Source organism: Bombina bombina, chromosome 3, assembly GCF_027579735.1.
Source record: "Bombina bombina isolate aBomBom1 chromosome 3, aBomBom1.pri, whole genome shotgun sequence".
Classification (NCBI taxonomy): Eukaryota; Metazoa; Chordata; class Amphibia; order Anura; family Bombinatoridae; genus Bombina; species Bombina bombina.
The window spans coordinates 235,877,580-235,897,051 of NC_069501.1; the positions used below are offsets into that span (position 1 = coordinate 235,877,580).

The 19,472-nt window shown below is 42.1% G+C and overlaps 1 protein-coding gene across 1 annotated transcript in view; it reads left to right on the forward strand.

Moving 5' to 3' along the window:
* The first annotated feature begins 5,346 nt into the window (after positions 1–5,346).
* The window catches only part of VTN (vitronectin), a 120,490-nt gene continuing 106,364 nt past the window's right edge, over positions 5,347–19,472 (forward strand). The window contains exon 1 of the mRNA XM_053706206.1: positions 5,347–5,455. Coding sequence (XP_053562181.1) covers positions 5,389–5,455 — 67 coding nt within the window. The 5' untranslated portion in view covers positions 5,347–5,388. The remainder of the gene's footprint in view (positions 5,456–19,472) is intronic.

Genomic DNA, 19,472 nt, shown 5'->3' on the forward strand with positions numbered 1-19,472 from the left:
GATCTTTATACTTTCCAAGAAAGATGGCAACCTTAGTTGCACCTCCTAGTATAGGGTGACCAGACGTCCCCGATTTTAGGGGACAGTCCCCGGATTGAAGAGACTGTCCCTGGAAAAATTATGTCCCCGGAAATGTCCCCAGCTCCTGCTGAACTGTCCCCGGCTCCTGTTGTACTACAGCCAAGCGCTGGGTGGAAGTGATCATCCTGATAAGGTCGTCACTTTGTCCCAGTATATGGCAGGCAGCACGCCGGTCAGGAGGGAAGAGCTTGTGTATGTGTGTATATGTATGCTTGTGTATGTGTGTATATGTATGCTTGTGTGTGTGTGTGTATGTGCATGTGTGTATATGTATGCTTGTGTGTGTGTGTGTGTGTGTATGTGTATGTGTGTATATGTATGCTTGTGTGTGTGTGTATGTGCATGTGTGTATATGTATGCTTGTGCAGGGTCGGCTCCAAGGGAGGGCATTGGGGGGCAATGCCCACCCAAATGGAATGCTGTGCCCCCTCAAAAAATATTGATATGATCATACGCTTTAAAAATAGTAAATAAAATAATGAATTGTTATGTAATGCTGCATGCTGGGGGTGGGGTTAGCTGCCGAACAGTGAGGTCGCACCACGCATCTGCAATTAGCTCCGTGTCTTAACCTCTTATTTGGAATTGGAAGTTAATTAGATACTTTTTGGACTTGTCTTTAACCCTATTAATTTCACCTAACTATCGTGAGTTACTAATTTTCTTAAACAATAGATATAGAATATGACTATCATATAAATATAAGTCTATAAATGGCTACCGGCTTCTATCGACACCGGTAGCCATTTATAGACTTATATTTATATGATACAATCATATTCTTATAGGTTCACAGTACATAGGTTGTATTAAGTAGCCTGATATCCGTTAGTTATTGCGAAACAGGTATAGCTAAATCTAATCATCAAAATGACCAGTACCTGAAAACCTAGAATCCTCACTGCTCTTGCACACAAAGGGGTTAATTGCATTGGGGGGTTTGGGGTGCATGGCTGTTTAGGGGACATGATTGAGATTTGAGAATGAGTTTAAGGGTTTTGGATCATTGGGATTATGGGGTGCTATTGCACTGGGGGTCTCAAGTTTAATGGCTCTGTTTTAGTGCACTGCATAGGATTTAAACTTTATACTTTTACCTAGTGATTTAGCACATATTCTCTAAATGTTAATAGTGGGGGATAAGCCAGCCAGAAGCTACACTTTCCTACAGAATATGTAGGTCTGCTCTTATTTTGACTCTCATACATGTTTTGTAAATGCGTGCCACCTCGTGAAAAAAATGCCCCCCCATTTTATTCGTTCTGGAGCCGACACTGTGCTTGTGTATGTGTGTATGTGCATGTGTGTATATTTATGTGTGTATGTGTGTGTATGTGCATGTGTGTATATTTATGTGTGTATATTGATGCTTGTGTATATGTATGTTTGTATGTGCATGTGTGTATATTTATGTGTGTATATGTATGTTTGTATGTGCATGTGTGTATATTTATGTGTGTATATGTATGTGTGTATGTGCATGTGTGTATATTTATGTGTGTATATGTATGTGTGTATGTGCATGTGTGTATATTTATGTGTGTATATGTATGTGTGTATGTGCATGTGTGTATATTTATGTGTGTATATGTATGTTTGTATGTGCATGTGTATATTTATGTGTGTATATGTATGTGTGTATGTGCATGTGTGTATATTTATGTGTGTATATGTATGTTTGTATGTGCATGTGTGTATATTTATGTGTGTATATGTATGTGTTTATGTGCATGTGTGTATATTTATGCTTGTGTGTGTGTATATGTATGTTTGTATGTGCATGTGTGTATATTTATGCTTGTGTGTGTGTATATGTATGTTTGTATGTGCATGTGTGTATATTTATGTGTGTATATGTATGTGTGTATGTGCATGTGTGTATATTTATGCTTGTGTGTGTGTATATGTATGTTTGTATGTGCATGTGTGTATATTTATGTGTGTATATGTATGTGTGTATGTGCATGTGTGTATATTTATGCTTGTGTGTGTGTATATGTATGTTTGTATGTGCATGTGTGTATATTTATGTGAGTATATGTATGTGTGTATGTGCATGTGTGTATATTTATGCTTGTGTGTGTGTATATGTATGTTTGTATGTGCATGTGTGTATATTTATGTGTGTATATGTATGTGTGTATGTGCATGTGTGTATATTTATGCTTGTGTGTGTGTATATGTATGTTTGTATGTGCATGTGTGTATATTTATGTGTGTATATGTATGTGTGTATGTGCATGTGTGTATATTGATGCTTGTGTATATGTATGTTTGTATGTGCATGTGTGTATATTTATGTGTGTATATGTATGTGTGTATGTGCATGTGTGTATATTGATGCTTGTGTATATGTATGTTTGTATGTGCATGTGTGTATATTTATGTGTGTATATGTATGTGTGTATGTGCATGTGTGTATATTTATGCTTGTGTGTGTATATGTATGTTTGTATGTGCATGTGTGTATATTTATGTGTGTATATGTATGCTTGTGTGTGTGTATATATATATATATATATATGTGTGTGTATGTGCATGTGTGTATGTAGGCTTGTGTGTGTATATGTATGCTTGTGTCTGTCTATATGTGTGTGTGTGTATGCTTGTGTATATGTATACTTGTGTGTGTGTATATATATACAGGGAGTGCAGAATTATTAGGCAAGTTGTATTTTTGAGGATTAATTTTATTATTGAACAACAACCATGTTCTCAATGAACCCAAAAAACTCATTAATATCAAAGCTGAATATTTTTGGAAGTAGTTTTTAGTTTGTTTTTAGTTTTAGCTATTTTAGGGGGATATCTGTGTGTGCAGGTGACTATTACTGTGCATAATTATTAGGCAACTTAACAAAAAACAAATATATACCCATTTCAATTATTTATTTTTACCAGTGAAACCAATATAACATCTCAACATTCACAAATATACATTTCTGACATTCAAAAACAAAACAAAAACAAATCAGTGACCAATATAGCCACCTTTCTTTGCAAGGACACTCAAAAGCCTGCCATCCATGGATTCTGTCAGTGTTTTGATCTGTTCACCATCAACATTGCGTGCAGCAGCAACCACAGCCTCCCAGACACTGTTCAGAGAGGTGTACTGTTTTCCTTCCTTGTAAATCTCACATTTGATGATGGACCACAGGTTCTCAATGGGGTTCAGATCAGGTGAACAAGGAGGCCATGTCATTAGATTTTCTTCTTTTATACCCTTTCTTGCCAGCCACGCTGTGGAGTACTTGGACGCGTGTGATGGAGCATTGTCCTGCATGAAAATCATGTTTTTCTTGAAGGATGCAGACTTCTTCCTGTACCACTGCTTGAAGAAGGTGTCTTCCAGAAACTGGCAGTAGGACTGGGAGTTGAGCTTGACTCCATCCTCAACCCGAAAAAGCCCCACAAGCTCATCTTTGATGATACCAGCCCAAACCAGTACTCCACCTCCACCTTGCTGGCGTCTGAGTCGGACTGGAGCTCTCTGCCCTTTACCAATCCAGCCACGGGCCCATCCATCTGGCCCATCAAGACTCACTCTCATTTCATCAGTCCATAAAACCTTAGAAAAATCAGTCTTGAGATATTTCTTGGCCCAGTCTTGACGTTTCAGCTTGTGTGTCTTGTTCAGTGGTGGTCGTCTTTCAGCCTTTCTTACCTTGGCCATGTCTCTGAGTATTGCACACCTTGTGCTTTTGGGCACTCCAGTGATGTTGCAGCTCTGAAATATGGCCAAACTGGTGGCAAGTGGCATCTTGGCAGCTTAACGCTTGACTTTTCTCAGTTCATGGGCAGTTATTTTGCGCCTTGGTTTTTCCACACGCTTCTTGCGACCCTGTTGACTATTTTGAATGAAACGCTTGATTGTTCAATGATCACGCTTCAGAAGCTTTGCAATTTTAAGAGTGTTGCATCCCTCTGCAAGATATCTCACTATTTTTGACTTTTCTGAGCCTGTCAAGTCCTTCTTTTGACCCATTTTGCCAAAGGAAAGGCAGTTGCCTAATAATTATGCACACCTGATATAGGGTGTTGATGTCATTAGACCACACCCCTTCTCATTACAGAGATGCACATCACCTAATATGCTTAATTGGTAGTAGGATTTCAAGCCTATACAGCTTGGAGTAAGACAACATGCATAAAGAGGATGATGTGGTCAAAATACTCATTTGCCTAATAATTCTGCACTCCCTGTATATATATATATATATATACGTATGCTTGTGTGTATGTGCATGTGTGTATATGTATACTTGTGTGTGTGTGTATGTATGTATGCGAGTAAGTGTGTATATGTATGCTTGTGTGTGTATGTATGAATTTGTATGCTTGTGTGTGTGCGTGTATATGTATGCGTGTTTGTGTATGTGTATATATGTATGCTTGTATGTGTGTGCATGGGTGTATATGTAATGCTTGTGTGTGTATGTGTGTATATGTATGCTTGTGTGTGTATGTGTATATACAGTATGTATGCTTGTATGTGCGTGTATGTGCATGCTTGTGTGTGTATGTGTATATACAGTATGTATGCTTGTATGTGCGTGTATGTGCATGTGTGTATATGTAATGCTTGTGTGCATATGTATGCCTGTGTGTGTATGTGTATATACGTATGCTTGTGTGTGTGTGTATGTGCATGCATGTATATGTATGCTTGTATGTGTGCGCATGCATGTATATGTATGCTTGTGTGTGTGCATGCGTGTATATGCATGCTTGTGTACAGTATGTGTATATATGTATGCTTGTGTGTGTATGTGCATGTGTGTATAGGGGGCTTTGTAGGGCAATGCCCCCCAATGTATGCTTGTGTGTGTGTGTGAGAAAATGTGAGAAATAACGTGTATATATATATATATCATGAAATCACTCCATAAACCCATACCAAATAAACTGCATATATAATTTAAGGAAAATATGCTAACAAAATAGTTTTTTACCATTTGCCAATAAAAAAAAAATGTCCCCGGATTTCATTTTAAAAATCACCTTATCCTAATAGGAATATCAGTAAAAAAACAAATATGTGACATTTTTCCAATACAATTACTCATCATATGATTATAACATCTAGGTATTTTGTGTTGTATCCACAAATCTGGTAATTGAATCCAGTTCAGATGAAGTCAGGACATTGATTTTAAGAATCCCAAGGATAGCAGTGGGTGTAATTGGAAGCTGTCCCACTTATCTCTGTAAACAAATATGGTGAAATGTCAAACAAACACAAAGGTAAAAAAGTAGCTCAGAGACCAACTCTGCGTTAGTTAGTAGCATCCAAGGAGGCAGAATATGAGGGCACTTCTTCTCCCAGCACTTTTGCTGCTGGGAGCCATTGGTACAGCCCAGGCAGACGAAGGTAAGATAACGGGGAAATGGATATATCCTTTATAAGAAATTTAGAAGACTGACTTGTCTATGAATATTTAATAGGATTTTACGGTAGCACTCCCAATGAATAAATATGTTAGCCATAAATTTGCAAAATAATCCATTTTAAGCATAGTCTAATCTGCTCAGAAAAAAGGAGGGAGGTAAAATGGAGGAGAGGAAATATTAAAGAATCATTAAACACCTTGGCCCCAAGTTATCAAGGTCTGTCGGACCTGATCCGACAGTGCGGATCAGGTCCGACAGACCTCGCTGCACCATTGCACCAGCAAGAGCTGCTGGTGCAACGCCGCCCCTGCAGACTCACGGGCAATAGGCCGCCAGCAGGGGGTGTCAATCAACCCGATCGTACTCGATCGGGTTGATTTCTGGCGATGTCTGTCCGCCTGCTCAGAGCAGGGGGACAGGTTATGGAGCAGCGGTCTTTGTGACCGCTGCTTCATAACTGCTGTTTCTGGTGAGCCTGCAGGCTCGCCAGAAACACGGGGCATCAAGCTCCAATCAGAGCTTGATAAATATGCCCCCTTATGTTTTTGTGTAAAGAAATTGATTGTTCCACACTCCCTAGAGAGGCCAAAAAGCAATTTCTGTGTCTTAGATTTTCTTCAATATCCTGCATATCAATAGCTGGTTTAGGCAATTTCGGACAAACAAAACTTTTACTGAAAATAAAGAGGTTTTTAAACCCCTTTAACAAAAAAGACAGAAAAAGTAGAAAATAATGACCCAATTGGTGCCCATCTCCAGCCTATGTGAGACTTTTGTTACTTTCCTTATTTTTTAAGTCAAGAACCACCCCAGCATGTCCTAGTTTGTTCCACAAATTATGGGCCAGATTACGAGTGGAATGCAAACATTTGCGCCCAAGCGAAAGGGGGTATATTGCGATGGTTTGCGCTCATCTGGCTTACTGCTCATATTACGAGTTGAAAGTAAATGCGATTGCGATCACACTATTTATGCTAGAATCATTACCGCGACTTCAGAGCTCTGGTTTCGCAAAAGTAGCAAAAAATACATCAAAAATACATTACACTCATTATACCACTATCTAATAAAACTTATTTAAAAAAATATTGTACACAAAAGTTATAAAGGCTCAAAGATAGAAGATCTCAGGTGTTAGAAGAAAAGGCAGCCAAAGGTCTTTAACATTAAGATACATACATAAACATCTCTAAAGCTGTATATGTATATATATATATATATATATATATGAGTCTATATGTGTGTGTGCATATGTATTTATGTATTTATATGTGTATATATGTATTTACAGACATATAAACACATATCTAGACATATATAGACATATATATAAGTGCATTGGAGACATTTGCCATTAAATAGATTAAAACATGTAAAATCATAATGATGCAATATTCATATTTAAGAAAGGTTTTAGCGATATATTTACTGTATATTTTTCACTTTCCAATGTTCTACATGTAGCAGAACATGATCTATGTATTTTTAAATAGATACTTACAGATATATATAGCTGTATATATCTATAAATATATATTGTACCAAAATACTATCAGATATATGTAGAAATATTTATTTATGAATAAATAGAACATATTCTGTTATGTGCAGAACATTGGCATATGAAAGATTCATATTTTTTTCATATTGAGTTAGTGCAAATGAGACTATTTGATCATGTTTGAGAGTGGGGTGTTTTTTCCAATTTTTTCTCCATTAACTTCTATGGGGGAATATGTGAACGTGCGCACAATATTCTAACTTCGGATTTATTGCGCTGAAATGTGTGGGTAAAGGTACATCATTATTTCCCCTTAAAGTAAAGCTTAATAGAGGTGATGTATTTACCATAATGGACAACTTGTGGATCTATCTGTTCATAGGAGAATTAGACCTGGGCAACATTTAAACAATCAATGTAAAATAACCTAGAACTGAACTCTATCTATAGAATACATCATGGTTCTCTCTTTATGGTTCACAACCCATATTATGCATGTGTGTACTATAAGCACTGAACTACAGTCAGTTTTATTCAGAAAGAAATAATTAATCATTTTGCCGAAGTAATTAAAATATGAAAAGGAACAGCAAGTTACTTTATCCAATTAATAAAACTGTGTGTTGGTCATTTTCTCATTCTAAAACTTTATTGGTAAACGGTTATCATTGCTACAAATGAAGCAATTCAAGTATGTGTCATGGCTGGTGATTGGCAGCTACTGGCATATGCAGCTTCTGATTGGCTACCTGGGCATTTCCTACTCAGGAGTGGTAATATTTTGCATTTAACTATGTATTTAAGCCTTTACCCTTGCAGGGGTTAAACATTTTGTTACCAGCAAGCTTTATTCTAACATTTCTAACAATGAGAGCATTTTATTATTACATGTCCCTTTAAACCTAGGTTTAATTGATCTATTAATTGTGGGATGTGTTCTACAGTAAAGAGAAAATCCGATGTTAGTCTGTTAAGTCTACTAACTACAGTATAGTATACAAGATCTCTCCATATTTGGCAGAATTAAAGGGCCATTAAAATGTAAAATATAGTGGACAAATTAAATATTTTTATTTGATAGAACATGTCATTTTATAACTAGCAACCCTGCAATTATGTACTTAAACCCCACAAAGAGAACTGCTGGTCCTGGGTGGATACAGCCCCTAAGCCAATCAGCTACCGCTGAGTTGCAGGGTAACAACAAATATTATTTTTACACTCTAATTACCATTTTAATTTACTTACTATTTTTCTTATTGTATAACATTTGAATGTTAATGCTGCTATTTGAAATGATTTTAAAATAAGATACATTTATTTCAGATTCATTTTTGTCCTATGTAAACATTCTGTAGTATTGTAGTATCAAGTGGATAACTGTTCTACTTTTAATGGGCGAGTAAACATACATTTATTAAAACTTTTTTATATATAAGAACAATCATAGACATATTATATTGTCTTTTTAATAAAACTTACAGGAACTCGGTCATCGGAAAATATTAGTTTGTAATTCAGTTATATACATTGATTGAAAACTTTCCGTGAAGGTATTGAGTAATTACATGGAATCCATTTTATACGGTTTATTTGGTTAGATTTGTCATATTCAAACTTTAGGCAGTACATATTACCTTAATACATGTAATAAAAGGGCAGCTGATGTGAAAACCTCTCCATCCACCTTACATTATCATTATTGTCTTTTCCCCCTATTGTTATATGCACTGTGGGCTGTGCTTACCATCAGGTGTAAAATACATGTTAGGTTTCTAACTTGTGTTTATATATATATATATATATATATATATATATATATATATATATATATATATATATATATATATATATATATATATATATTGGCATTTTTTTAAAATGTATTTTGATTTTATATAAAAAGTTAAGGGGTGCAGGGTCATGTAGTTTTCAGAGATGGTGCAGGGCCACAGTATCTGATCTGATGCATAATGTAGGTAGATGGCAAGGGGTTTGCAGGACGATAGGGTCTGATCTGAGGTCTCTTGTGGATGTCAGTGTGGCCATAGGGACAGGGGTCTTTATGTAGAGATATGAGTCTAAGATAGACTCCACGGCAAGGGAATATTATGCTTGTTGTGGCTATAGGGTGGACAAAAAAACCTGCATAGTAATTTGAGTGTGATATGAGGTTTATTATAAAGTGCAGAAATCATACAGGAATGTGAAATAAACAGAACACCGCCACCTACTGGTCAACCTGAAGAACATGTGTCTCAATACTAAGGATTAAAGGGACATTGTATACTAACAGCTAGATTACGAGTTTTTGTCGGTAAGGCTTGCGGGGCTAACGCTCCTTTTTTTCCCACTGCTCCCTTATGCCAACGCTGGTATTACAGGATTTTTTAAACCTGGCGTTAGCCTCTAAAAAGTGAGCGTTGAGCAAAATTTAGCTCCACATCTCACCTCAATACCAGCGTTGCTTACGGTAGCGGTAAGCTGGCTAAACGTGCTCGTACACGATTTCCCCATAGGAAACAATGGGGCTGAGCTGGCTGAAAAAAAAACTAACACCTGCAAAAAAGCAGCGTTCAACTCCTAACGCAGCCCCATTGTTTCCTATGGGGAAATAAAAAATATGTCTGCACCTAACACTCTAACATGAACCCTGAGTCTAAACACCCCTAATATTACACTTATTAACCCCTAATCTGCTGTCCCCAACATCGTCGCCACCTGCATTATACTATTAACCCCTAATCTGCCGCTCCGGACAGCGCCACCACCTACATTATACTTACAAACCCCCAATATGCTGCCCCCATCATCGCCGACACCTTCATTATAGTTATTAAACCCTAATCTGCCCCCCCAACGTCGCCGCAACTATATTAAATTAATTAACCCCTAATCTGCCGCCGCCAATGTCACCGACACTATAATAAAGTTATTAACCCCTAAACCTAAGTCTAACCCTAACCCTAACCCTAACACCCCCCTAATTTAAATATAATTTAAATAAATCTAAATAAAATAACTACAATTAAATAAATTATTCCTATTTAAAACTAAATAATTACCTATAAAATAAACCCTAAGCTAGCTACAATATAACTAATAGTTACATTGTAGCTAGCTTATGATTTATATTTATTTCACAGGCAACTTTGTATTTATTTTAACTAGGTACAATAGTTATTAAATAGTTATTAACTATTTAATAACTACCTAGCTAAAATAAGTACAAAATTACCTGTAAAATAAATCCTAACCTAAGTTACAATTACACCTAACACTACACTATCATTAAACTAATTACCTAAACTTCCTACAATTAATTACAATTAAATTCAATAAACTAAATTATGGAAAAAAACCCCCACTAATTTACAGAAAAGAAAAACAAATTACAAGAAGTGTAAACTAATTACACCTAATCTAAGCCCCCTAATAAAATAAAAAGCCCCCCAAAATAATAAAATGCCCTACCCTATACTAAATTACAAATAGCCCTTAAAAGGGCCTTTTGCGGGGCATTGCCCCAAAGTTATCAGCTCTTTTACCTGTAAAAAAAAATTACAATACCCCCCCAACATTACAACCCACAACCCACACACCCCTACTCTAAAACCCACCCAATCCCCCCTTAAAAAAAACTTAACACTACCCCATTGAAGATCACCCTGCCTTGAGCCGTCTTCACCCAGCCAGGCACAAGTGGTCATCCGATGGGGCAGAAGAGGACATTCAGACCGGCAGAAGTCTTCATCCTATCCAGGCAGAAGAGGACATCCGGACCGGCAGAAGGCTTTATCCAAGCGCCATCTTCTATCTTCTTCCATCCGACGAGGAGCAACTCCATTTTGAAGACATCCGGCGCGGAGCATCCTTCCAGCACGACGGACTAACGACCAATGACGGTTCCTTTAAATGACGTCATCCAAGATGGCGTACCTCGAATTCCGATTGGCTGTTAGGATTCTATCAGCCAATCGGAATTAAGGTAGGAAAAATCTGATTGGTTGATTTAATCAGCCAATCGGATTGAAGTTCAATCCGATTGGCTGATTGGATCAGCCAATAGAATGCAAGGTCAATTATATTGGCTGATCCAATCAGCCAATCGTATTGCACTTCAATCCGATTGGCTGATTAAATCAACCAATCGGATTTTTCCTACCTTAATTCTGATTGGCTGATAGAATCCTATCAGCCAATCGGAATTCGAGGGACGCCATCTTGGATGACGTCATTTAAAGGAACCGCCATTCGTCGTTAGTCTGTCGTGCTGGAAGGATGCTCCGCGCCGGATGTCTTCAAGATGGAGTCGCTCCTCGTCGGATGGAAAAAGATAGAAGATGCCGCTTGGATGAAGCCTTCTGCTGGTCCAGATGTCCTCTTCTGCCTGGATAGGATGAAGACTTCTGCCGGTCTGGATGTCCTCTTCTGCCCCATCGGATGACCACTTGTGCCCGGCTGGGTGAAGACAGCTCAAGGTAGGGTGAGCTTCAATGGGGTAGTGTTAGGTTTTTTTAATGGGGGATTGGGTGGGTTTTAAAGTAGGGGTGTGTGGGTGGTGGGTTGTAATGTTGGGGGGGTATTGTAATTTTTTTTTACAGGTAAAAGAGCTGATTACTTTGGGGCAATGCCCCGCAAAAGGCCCTTTTAAGGGCTATTTGTAATTTAGTATGGGGTAGGGCATTTTATTATTTTGGGGGCTTTTTTATTTTATTAGGGGGCTTAGATTAGGTGTAATTAGTTTAAACTTCTTGTCATTTTTTTTTCTCTGTAATTTAGTGTTTGTTTGTTTTTTGTAATTTAGTTTATTGAATTTAATTGTAATTAATTGTAGGTAGTTTAGGTAATTACTTTAATGATAGTGTAGTGTTAGGTGTAATTGTAACTTAGGTTAGGATTTATTTTACAGGTAATTTTGTACTTATTTTAGCTAGGTAGTTATTAAATAGTTAATAACTATTTAATAACTATTGTACCTAGTTAAAATAAATACAAAGTTGCCTGTGAAATAAATATAAATCATAAGCTAGCTACAATGTAACTATTAGTTATATTGTAGCTAGCTTAGGGTTTATTTTATTTGTAAGTATTTCGTTTTAAATAGGATTAATTTATTTAATTATGTTAAATTTATTTCGTTAAATTTAAATTATATTTAAGTTAGGGGGGTTAGGGTTAGGTTTAGGGGTTAATACCTTTAATATAGTAGCAGCGACGATGGGGGTGGCAGATTAGGGGTTAATAAATGTAAGTAGGTGTCGGCGATGTTAGGGCAGGCAGATTAGGGGTTAATAAAATGTAACTAGCGTTTGCGAGGCGGGAGTGCGGCGGTTTAGGGGTTAATACATTTATTAAAGTGGCGGTGATGTCCGGTCGGCAGATTAGGGGTTAAATAATTTTATTATAGTGTTTGCGATGTGGGGGAGGCTCGGTTTAGGGGTTAATAGGTAGTTTATGGGTGTTAGTGTACTTTTTATCACTTTATTTAAGAGCTTTATGTTCCGGCGTTAGCCCATAAAACTCTTAACTACTGACTTTTAAATGCGGTAGGAGTCTTGCCAGGAGAGGATCTACCGCTCACTTCTTCCAAGACTCCTAATACCAGCGTTAGGCAAATCCTATTAAAAAGATAGGATACGCAATTGACGTAAGGAGATTTGCGGTAGCCTCGAGTCGCGGAAGAAAAGTGAGCAGTAGACCCTTTCCTGCCTGACTCATTATACCAGCGGGCATTAAAAAGCAGCAATGAGACCTCTCAACGCTGCTTTTTAAGGCTAACGCCAAACTCGTAATCTAGGCGTAAATTTTTCTTTGCATAAATGTTTTGTAGATGATCCATTTATATAGCTGGGAGTGTATTTGTAACAATGTATAGTTTGGTTTTTATTCAGATAACATTGTGCTAATTTTCAGACTACTAAGCAAGCTATACTAAGCACAGTTTTAGATGTATACTGATGTCTACAGACTCCAGCTTGCTCCTGTTTGTATAATGGGTCTTTTCGTATGCAGGGGAGTGGAGAGGTTTAGCTCTTAGCCCCTTTCAATGGTTGCCCCAGTCTAACCTCATCAACAGTGCTAAATAACTTATTAAAAGTTTTTATACTGGATCGGTATCTGTGCATATTCTTCTTTATAGTAGTGTCTATTACATGCAGTTATGTGAATATTGGTATATACAGTCCCTTTAAGGTAGTTCACAGACAATTTTGTGCCTGTCTGAGCATATTATGCAGTCAAAATGTCAGCAATCAATTTCATTACCTCATGTGTTTAAAAAATACAAAAAGGGACATTTTGAAAACAAAAAAATCCAACATACACCTTATATCTAAAGGGAACATATCTATTTGCAATAAGAGGTTTCCTTTAATCATTTGCAGTTGATTTTACCTTTACAATATATTTCTTTATGACCCCACACAGTCAAGTTGCCATTTTTACCCCCACAAAACACACCCCACACATTTAATGGGATTGAAAGGCCGCAGCTCCTTTATTAACATAACTCATAACATAAATAACGTTAACTCTTTAAACCAAAACACAGTGCTTGCCCCCACTCCTCGTTCCACAAGCCTGCCCTACCTGGGGGAGGGGCTACCACCATAAAACCATCCTCCTGCTGTTGAAACATGAAGTCCCATCCACATCATTACAGGCGTAAGCCTCTACCAACCAGAGCAAGCACCCCGCCACAGCTGCGACAGCTCGATAAGCCTATCTTCAGGGAGGGAGGGCGGGAATTTCACCACCGTGCTGCTCCTGTTATCAAGTGACTGTTTGCTATCAAATGATCGCTGTTACTTCCTGTTGTGAGTTTATCAAACCCCCCCTTGCTTAGCCCACCCCCTTGTCCTTTCTCTCACCCCATGCTCTGCTCCCTAGTGGGGTCACATAACCCTTCCTTCAAATTCTCTCCTACAGGGTTATTACTTGACCCCACACAGTCAAGTTGCCATTTTAACCCCCACAAAACACACCTCACACATTTAATGGGATTGAAAGGCCGCAGCTCCTTTATTAACATAACTCATAACATAAATAACACAGTGCTTGCCCCCACTCCTCATTCCACAAGCCCCGCCCTACCTGGGGGAGGGGCTACCACCATAAAACCAACCCCCTGCTGTTGAAACAGGAAGTCCCATCCACATCATTACAGGCGTAAGCCTCTACCAACCAGAGCAAGCACCCCACAACCCCTCGGGTGAGGACCGCCACCCAGAGACAAGGCCTTCTCAATCCCTTCTTTCAATGTGAAGTTAAAAAGGTGTAAGCCCACTTCATTGAGGTGAACCCCATCCTTTAGATAAAAACACTTCCCCGATTCACCCTCAAACTCGACATGCCTCAAACCAACACCCCCCATCCTTCTCACATACCCACTCACCATCCTATTAATCTTCCGTCTGGAAGCCTCCAACTTCCCATACTGACCTCCACACCAACCGGCTCTCTATCTCCGACCAGACTATAATCAAACCCGGGAAGAGTTGCCGCAGGCGCTCCATCCCCCTCTTAATATCCTCAACCAACTCCTTCTGAGACATGAAGCCCAGGTCATTCCCCCCTACATGAATCACCATGATCTGAGGAGGTCAAAACAATCTGGCGTACTCCACCACCTTCCCAACTAACTGCCCCCACTTCATACCCGAACCATTTTATCTCAACTTGCTCTCTAGCCAGCCCCAACTGTACTCCATCCTCTTTCACCGCGGCAGCCTTCCTGGCCCAGTAAATGTATGAATGCCTGGTCACCCAGCACCTCACTGGACCTGTTAAGACAAAATAAAGCCGTGTCAGCTGCCGCCCCCTCTACTTACACCATCATTCCCAACCTAACGTACCCCCGGAACCTTTCAGACCTCCACCTCCCAATCCTCTTAATCACAGACACATCCAAACCCAATCCCACCGCCTCAGTCGCCGCCCCGATTCTGAAGGAATGGGACCCAAACTCCATCCCCCCGAGCCCCACTCTCCCCAAGGCCTTCCGGAATACAGCAATAAATTGAAACTGTGACAAGGCGGAACCATCCTCATGCACCAACAGTGGTCCATTCCTCCTTGGGTGGAGACTGAGGTAATGCCGTACCACTGCCACCGGGCAGCACGCACCCCCAATCTCCCTCAACTTGATCAGGCATCCTTTCCCCAACTGATCCGTTTTGGATCTTCTCAACCATATCTCCACAGCTCCTTCCCCCATGGTCACCTCATCCCTGTGGATGCCCCCTTCATCCCTCCTGTTCTGCCTCACTAACTATGATACCCTGAATGCCCCAAAGAAGGCTAAAGTAAATGCTGTCTTAAACAGGACCTCCTCAAACCTTGAAAAACACAAGTCCTTTAAACAACCCACAACCTTCTCCAAGATCGCAAATGACACCGGCCTTCTGCTGTCCAACCTCTTTTTACCCCGGCACAAGCCCCTCACTGCCATCCTAACCACAAATACCTTCGTTAGGCACCTCCTCCCCAACAGCTGGAACCAAAATGCCAATGCTACCATCCTTTTTCTTATCTCAGAAGGTGACAGCCTCTCCTCCCCCCACCTTTTTACCCATGTAAACAGCACCCCTAGCTGAGCACTGTCGCTTCCCAGCAAATGCCTTTCCCTGTCCAGCCCGCACCATTTCTTCCACACCTGGGCGTAAGCCCTCCATGTCGTTTCTGCCAGAGATCCCTGAACCAGGTCCATCAACCCTTGCCACCCAGGTCCCACAGGTCCTTCGAGCAGGGTGCCCCCTCCTCTTCCTCCTCCGGGGCTGCCAAGCAGAACCGGTCCCACTGGACACGGGACAAAGAGTCAGCTATAACATTCAGCTTGCCCGGTACATGGATAGCCCTGAAAGATACATTATTGCGCAGGCACTCCAACACAAATGCTCTCAGCAACCTAACCACCTGAGGGGAATTAGTCATCAGCCTATTTATAGCCATCACCACCCCAAATTGTCTGAATGAAAAGTAACCCTTTTTTCCTTCAAGATACTGGACCATACCCGAAGTGCTACTACCAACGGAAAGAACTCCAAGAACGTGAGGTTCTTTGTCAATCCAACCTCCTTCCAGCTGACAGGCCAAGCTTCAGCACACTACCTGCCCTGTAAATAGGCCCCGAACCCCTGAGCCCCAGAAGCGTCCGTGTATAAGCACAAGTTGTCATCAGACCAACCTACCTCTTGAATAATCAATTTACCATTGAATTCATCCAAAAATGTAAGCCGCACCCTCAAGTTTTCCTTTAGCTCCCTTGTCAACCTGATATGATGCCTTGGGTCTGTGACCCCGGCCGTCGCCAGCGACAGCCGGCGACAAAACACCCTGCCTATCGGGATGATCCGACAGGCAAAATTGAGCTTCCCCAGCAAAGACTGTAGCTGCTGCAACGTGACCTTCTTAGTGGCCAACACCACCCCAACCACCATCTTAAGGTCAACCAGCTTGTCCTCCGGGAGCCTGCACTCCATGCAGATTATATCCAGCTGGATACCCAGGAAACTCAAAGAAGGTACCGGGCCCTCCGATTTTTCAGCCGCGACTGGAATCCCAAACTTCCTAGTCACTTCCCCGAAAACCTCAATCAGTCGCTCGCAGTCCCCCGACCCTGCCGCTCCCACGAATATGAAGTCATCGAGGTAGTGAACCACCAAAGATTTCCCCGATTTTTGCCTCACTACCCAATCAACAAAATAACTACATTTCTCGAAGTACGAGCAGAATATCGAACAACCCATAGGGAGGCATAGGTCCACAAAAAACGAACCCTCAAACCAACAACCCAGCAATTGGTGGCACCTAGGGTGAACCGGCAATAGCCGGAAGGCAGATTCCACATCTGCTTTAGCTAACAGCGCCCCAGGCCCCGCCCTTCGGACCAAAGCCACCACCCTATCAAAAGAAGCATAATTCACCGATACCAATTCAGAATCAATGTCATCATTAACCGACAACCCTTTTGGGTGAGAGAGATGATGGATCATGCGAAACTGACCTGCTCCTTTCTTGGGGATCACCTCCAGCGGAGAAATTCGCAACCCCGGCAACGGAAGCCCATTGAAGGGCCCCGCCATCCTTCCCAATGCTACCTCCTTGAACACTTTTTCCCTCACTACCAAAGGAAACACCTTGGCTGACTTCAGATTACCCCCAAACACCCCCACTTCTTGTTCCTCAAAAGGAATCACAAAACCCGAACTAAACCCTGTCAACAATAATTCGGCATCTGCCGTGTACCCCCACCTACTGGTGTACTCCCTTAGCCACGGCACCATCCTTTCTACCCTCACCGGGGTCCGTGCCTGCACTACCCACCTCGCCAGGCTTTCCTCCCTGCCTCGCTTTCTTGAAACACTTGGCAAAAGAGTGGAATCCCCCACACCCAGAGCACTCATGCTTGTACTTGCATGAAGCCCCGAATCTGCATTGACCCTCATTAAACTGAAAGCAGAGGCCTTTTCAGATAACCATTGCCGTATTTCCGCTCCCTCCCCCGCTTCATGCTCCCTGGCCCCCCCGACCGAAAGGACTGACCCCCCCTCAGAGGCATCATGATTTCCAGCCAAATACCCATGTCCCTATCGTCCCAGCGCATTTCGGGCCTAACCGCCATACGCTGCCTAAACCTCTCATCGTACCTCCACCAGGCCATCCCGCCGTGTGTCCGATACGCACTCGCAATATCGTCATAATAACAAAAGAGGGCCGACCCTTGTTCCAGGAATTTCTCACGCACCACGCTCGCTATAATGCAGAATTACCTGGACCAATTCCCAAATGTCTTAGACAGCTTCCTCCACTGCTTCTTCCTCTCTTCATCCTCCTTTTTACCTGTCTCCTTATAGTCCTCCTTTACCTCCAGCACATGATCCAAGGGGAGCAACGAAAAAATCTCCAGGAATTCTCTTTTCCAAATCTTCTCCCTCAGTTCAGTGGTGAGGTGTATTCCCAAAGGCCCCCACAGAACACAGACAAGGTCTCCTTAAGGCGTCCTCTGGCACCCTCAATGTCTCTCCTCCATTCCCCATACTGACTGCTGCTACTGCATTAACCACCACTTGTGCCCCCCCCACTCTGAACCTCTCCACTCGGCTGAACCCACGCCGCTGCTGGTGACCCCCCCTGTCCCTGAGACTTCTCCAACGTCGCAATTAAACCTTTCAACCCTGCTAATAAAACCTCTCTCTCTCCAGCCAAGCCCTCATTTATCCTAGGGAGCAGCGCAGCCGCCTCACCTGTCGACTGCACCGCTGTTGCCGGTCCTAGTCTTCTTACCTCCTCTGAGGCTCCTGCCTCTGGCCTGGTGTGCCCATCCCGACTGGAGCCCCTAGGCCTCCTGGCCGTCCCTGCTCCATCCACCTCCAGGTTGCATTTTGCCGCCCCCTCCTGGCAGGGGACCTCCCCCTGCCACCTCTGCTCCTGTCCCGGGACCTGTCCACCGTGGCCCAGGTTGGCGACATCACCTCCATCCCTCCACACCTCCTGTGCAGTGGCGACCGAGACCTCCTGCGCCCTCTGGATGTCTCCTGCCTCCTCAGGGGGGTGTGATCCCTCCCCATACCACGTCCGGATCTCGCCATCTGTGAGGAAAGTAAACCAGTCACATCATCTCCCCTCTGCTCCCTCCTCTCTGACCTCCCTTCCCCATCCCTGTCCTCTGTCTCCTCCCTTCCCCGTGGTGGGGACAACAACCTCAATAGCTGTGCCAGTGTAGACATCTCTCCTACCTGGCCAGCCGTTACAGTTCCTGTAGATGTCCCTTCCAGTGGGTCCTCTTCCTCCCCGATGTTATCGCTGGCTTCCAATTCCAGAGGTGGCTCCGTCCACAGCTCCAGCTCTTCCAGCACTTCCACCTACCTTGTGGCTTCGCCCGCCACCTCTCCCCTGCCCATAGCGGCCCTTCCCTCTGTAAAACAAAACGTATCATCAACATCCCAACCTTATCCTAATAACCCCCCTCTTCCTTGCTCCCCTCCCACCATTACCTGCCCCCTCTTCTACCCCCCTTTTAATTTTTATTTTTTTCTTCCCACCTCCCCCCTCTGTGAAGCAGAGGGGCTACCCCATACCCCGTCTCCCACCTCTCTGACAGCTCCCCCCCCATCCCCTTAACATCCCCTTCTGCACAGCTCCCTGCTCTTCTCCAATCCATCCCTTGCCATTGCCACTGCAGCTGACCCCCCCTTGCTTAGCCCACCCCCTTGTCCTTTCTCTCACCGCATGCCCTGCTTCCTAGTGGGGTCACATAACCCTTCCTTCAATTTCTCTCCTACAGGGTTATTACTTTCCTTCTATATCAGTTAGCCGACTGTCCCCAAGATCACAGCTGTTTTTAGTAATCTTTGGAGTGAGTGGTCTAGCCCATGACACAGCTTCTGCCCGCACTTCCCTCTAAAGCTCGTTCATGAGCTTTACTGTCTGCGCAGCTTTAGTGGGCAGACAAACTGCGCATGCGCTACATGTCTGATTGGGGGATCTAAACAGA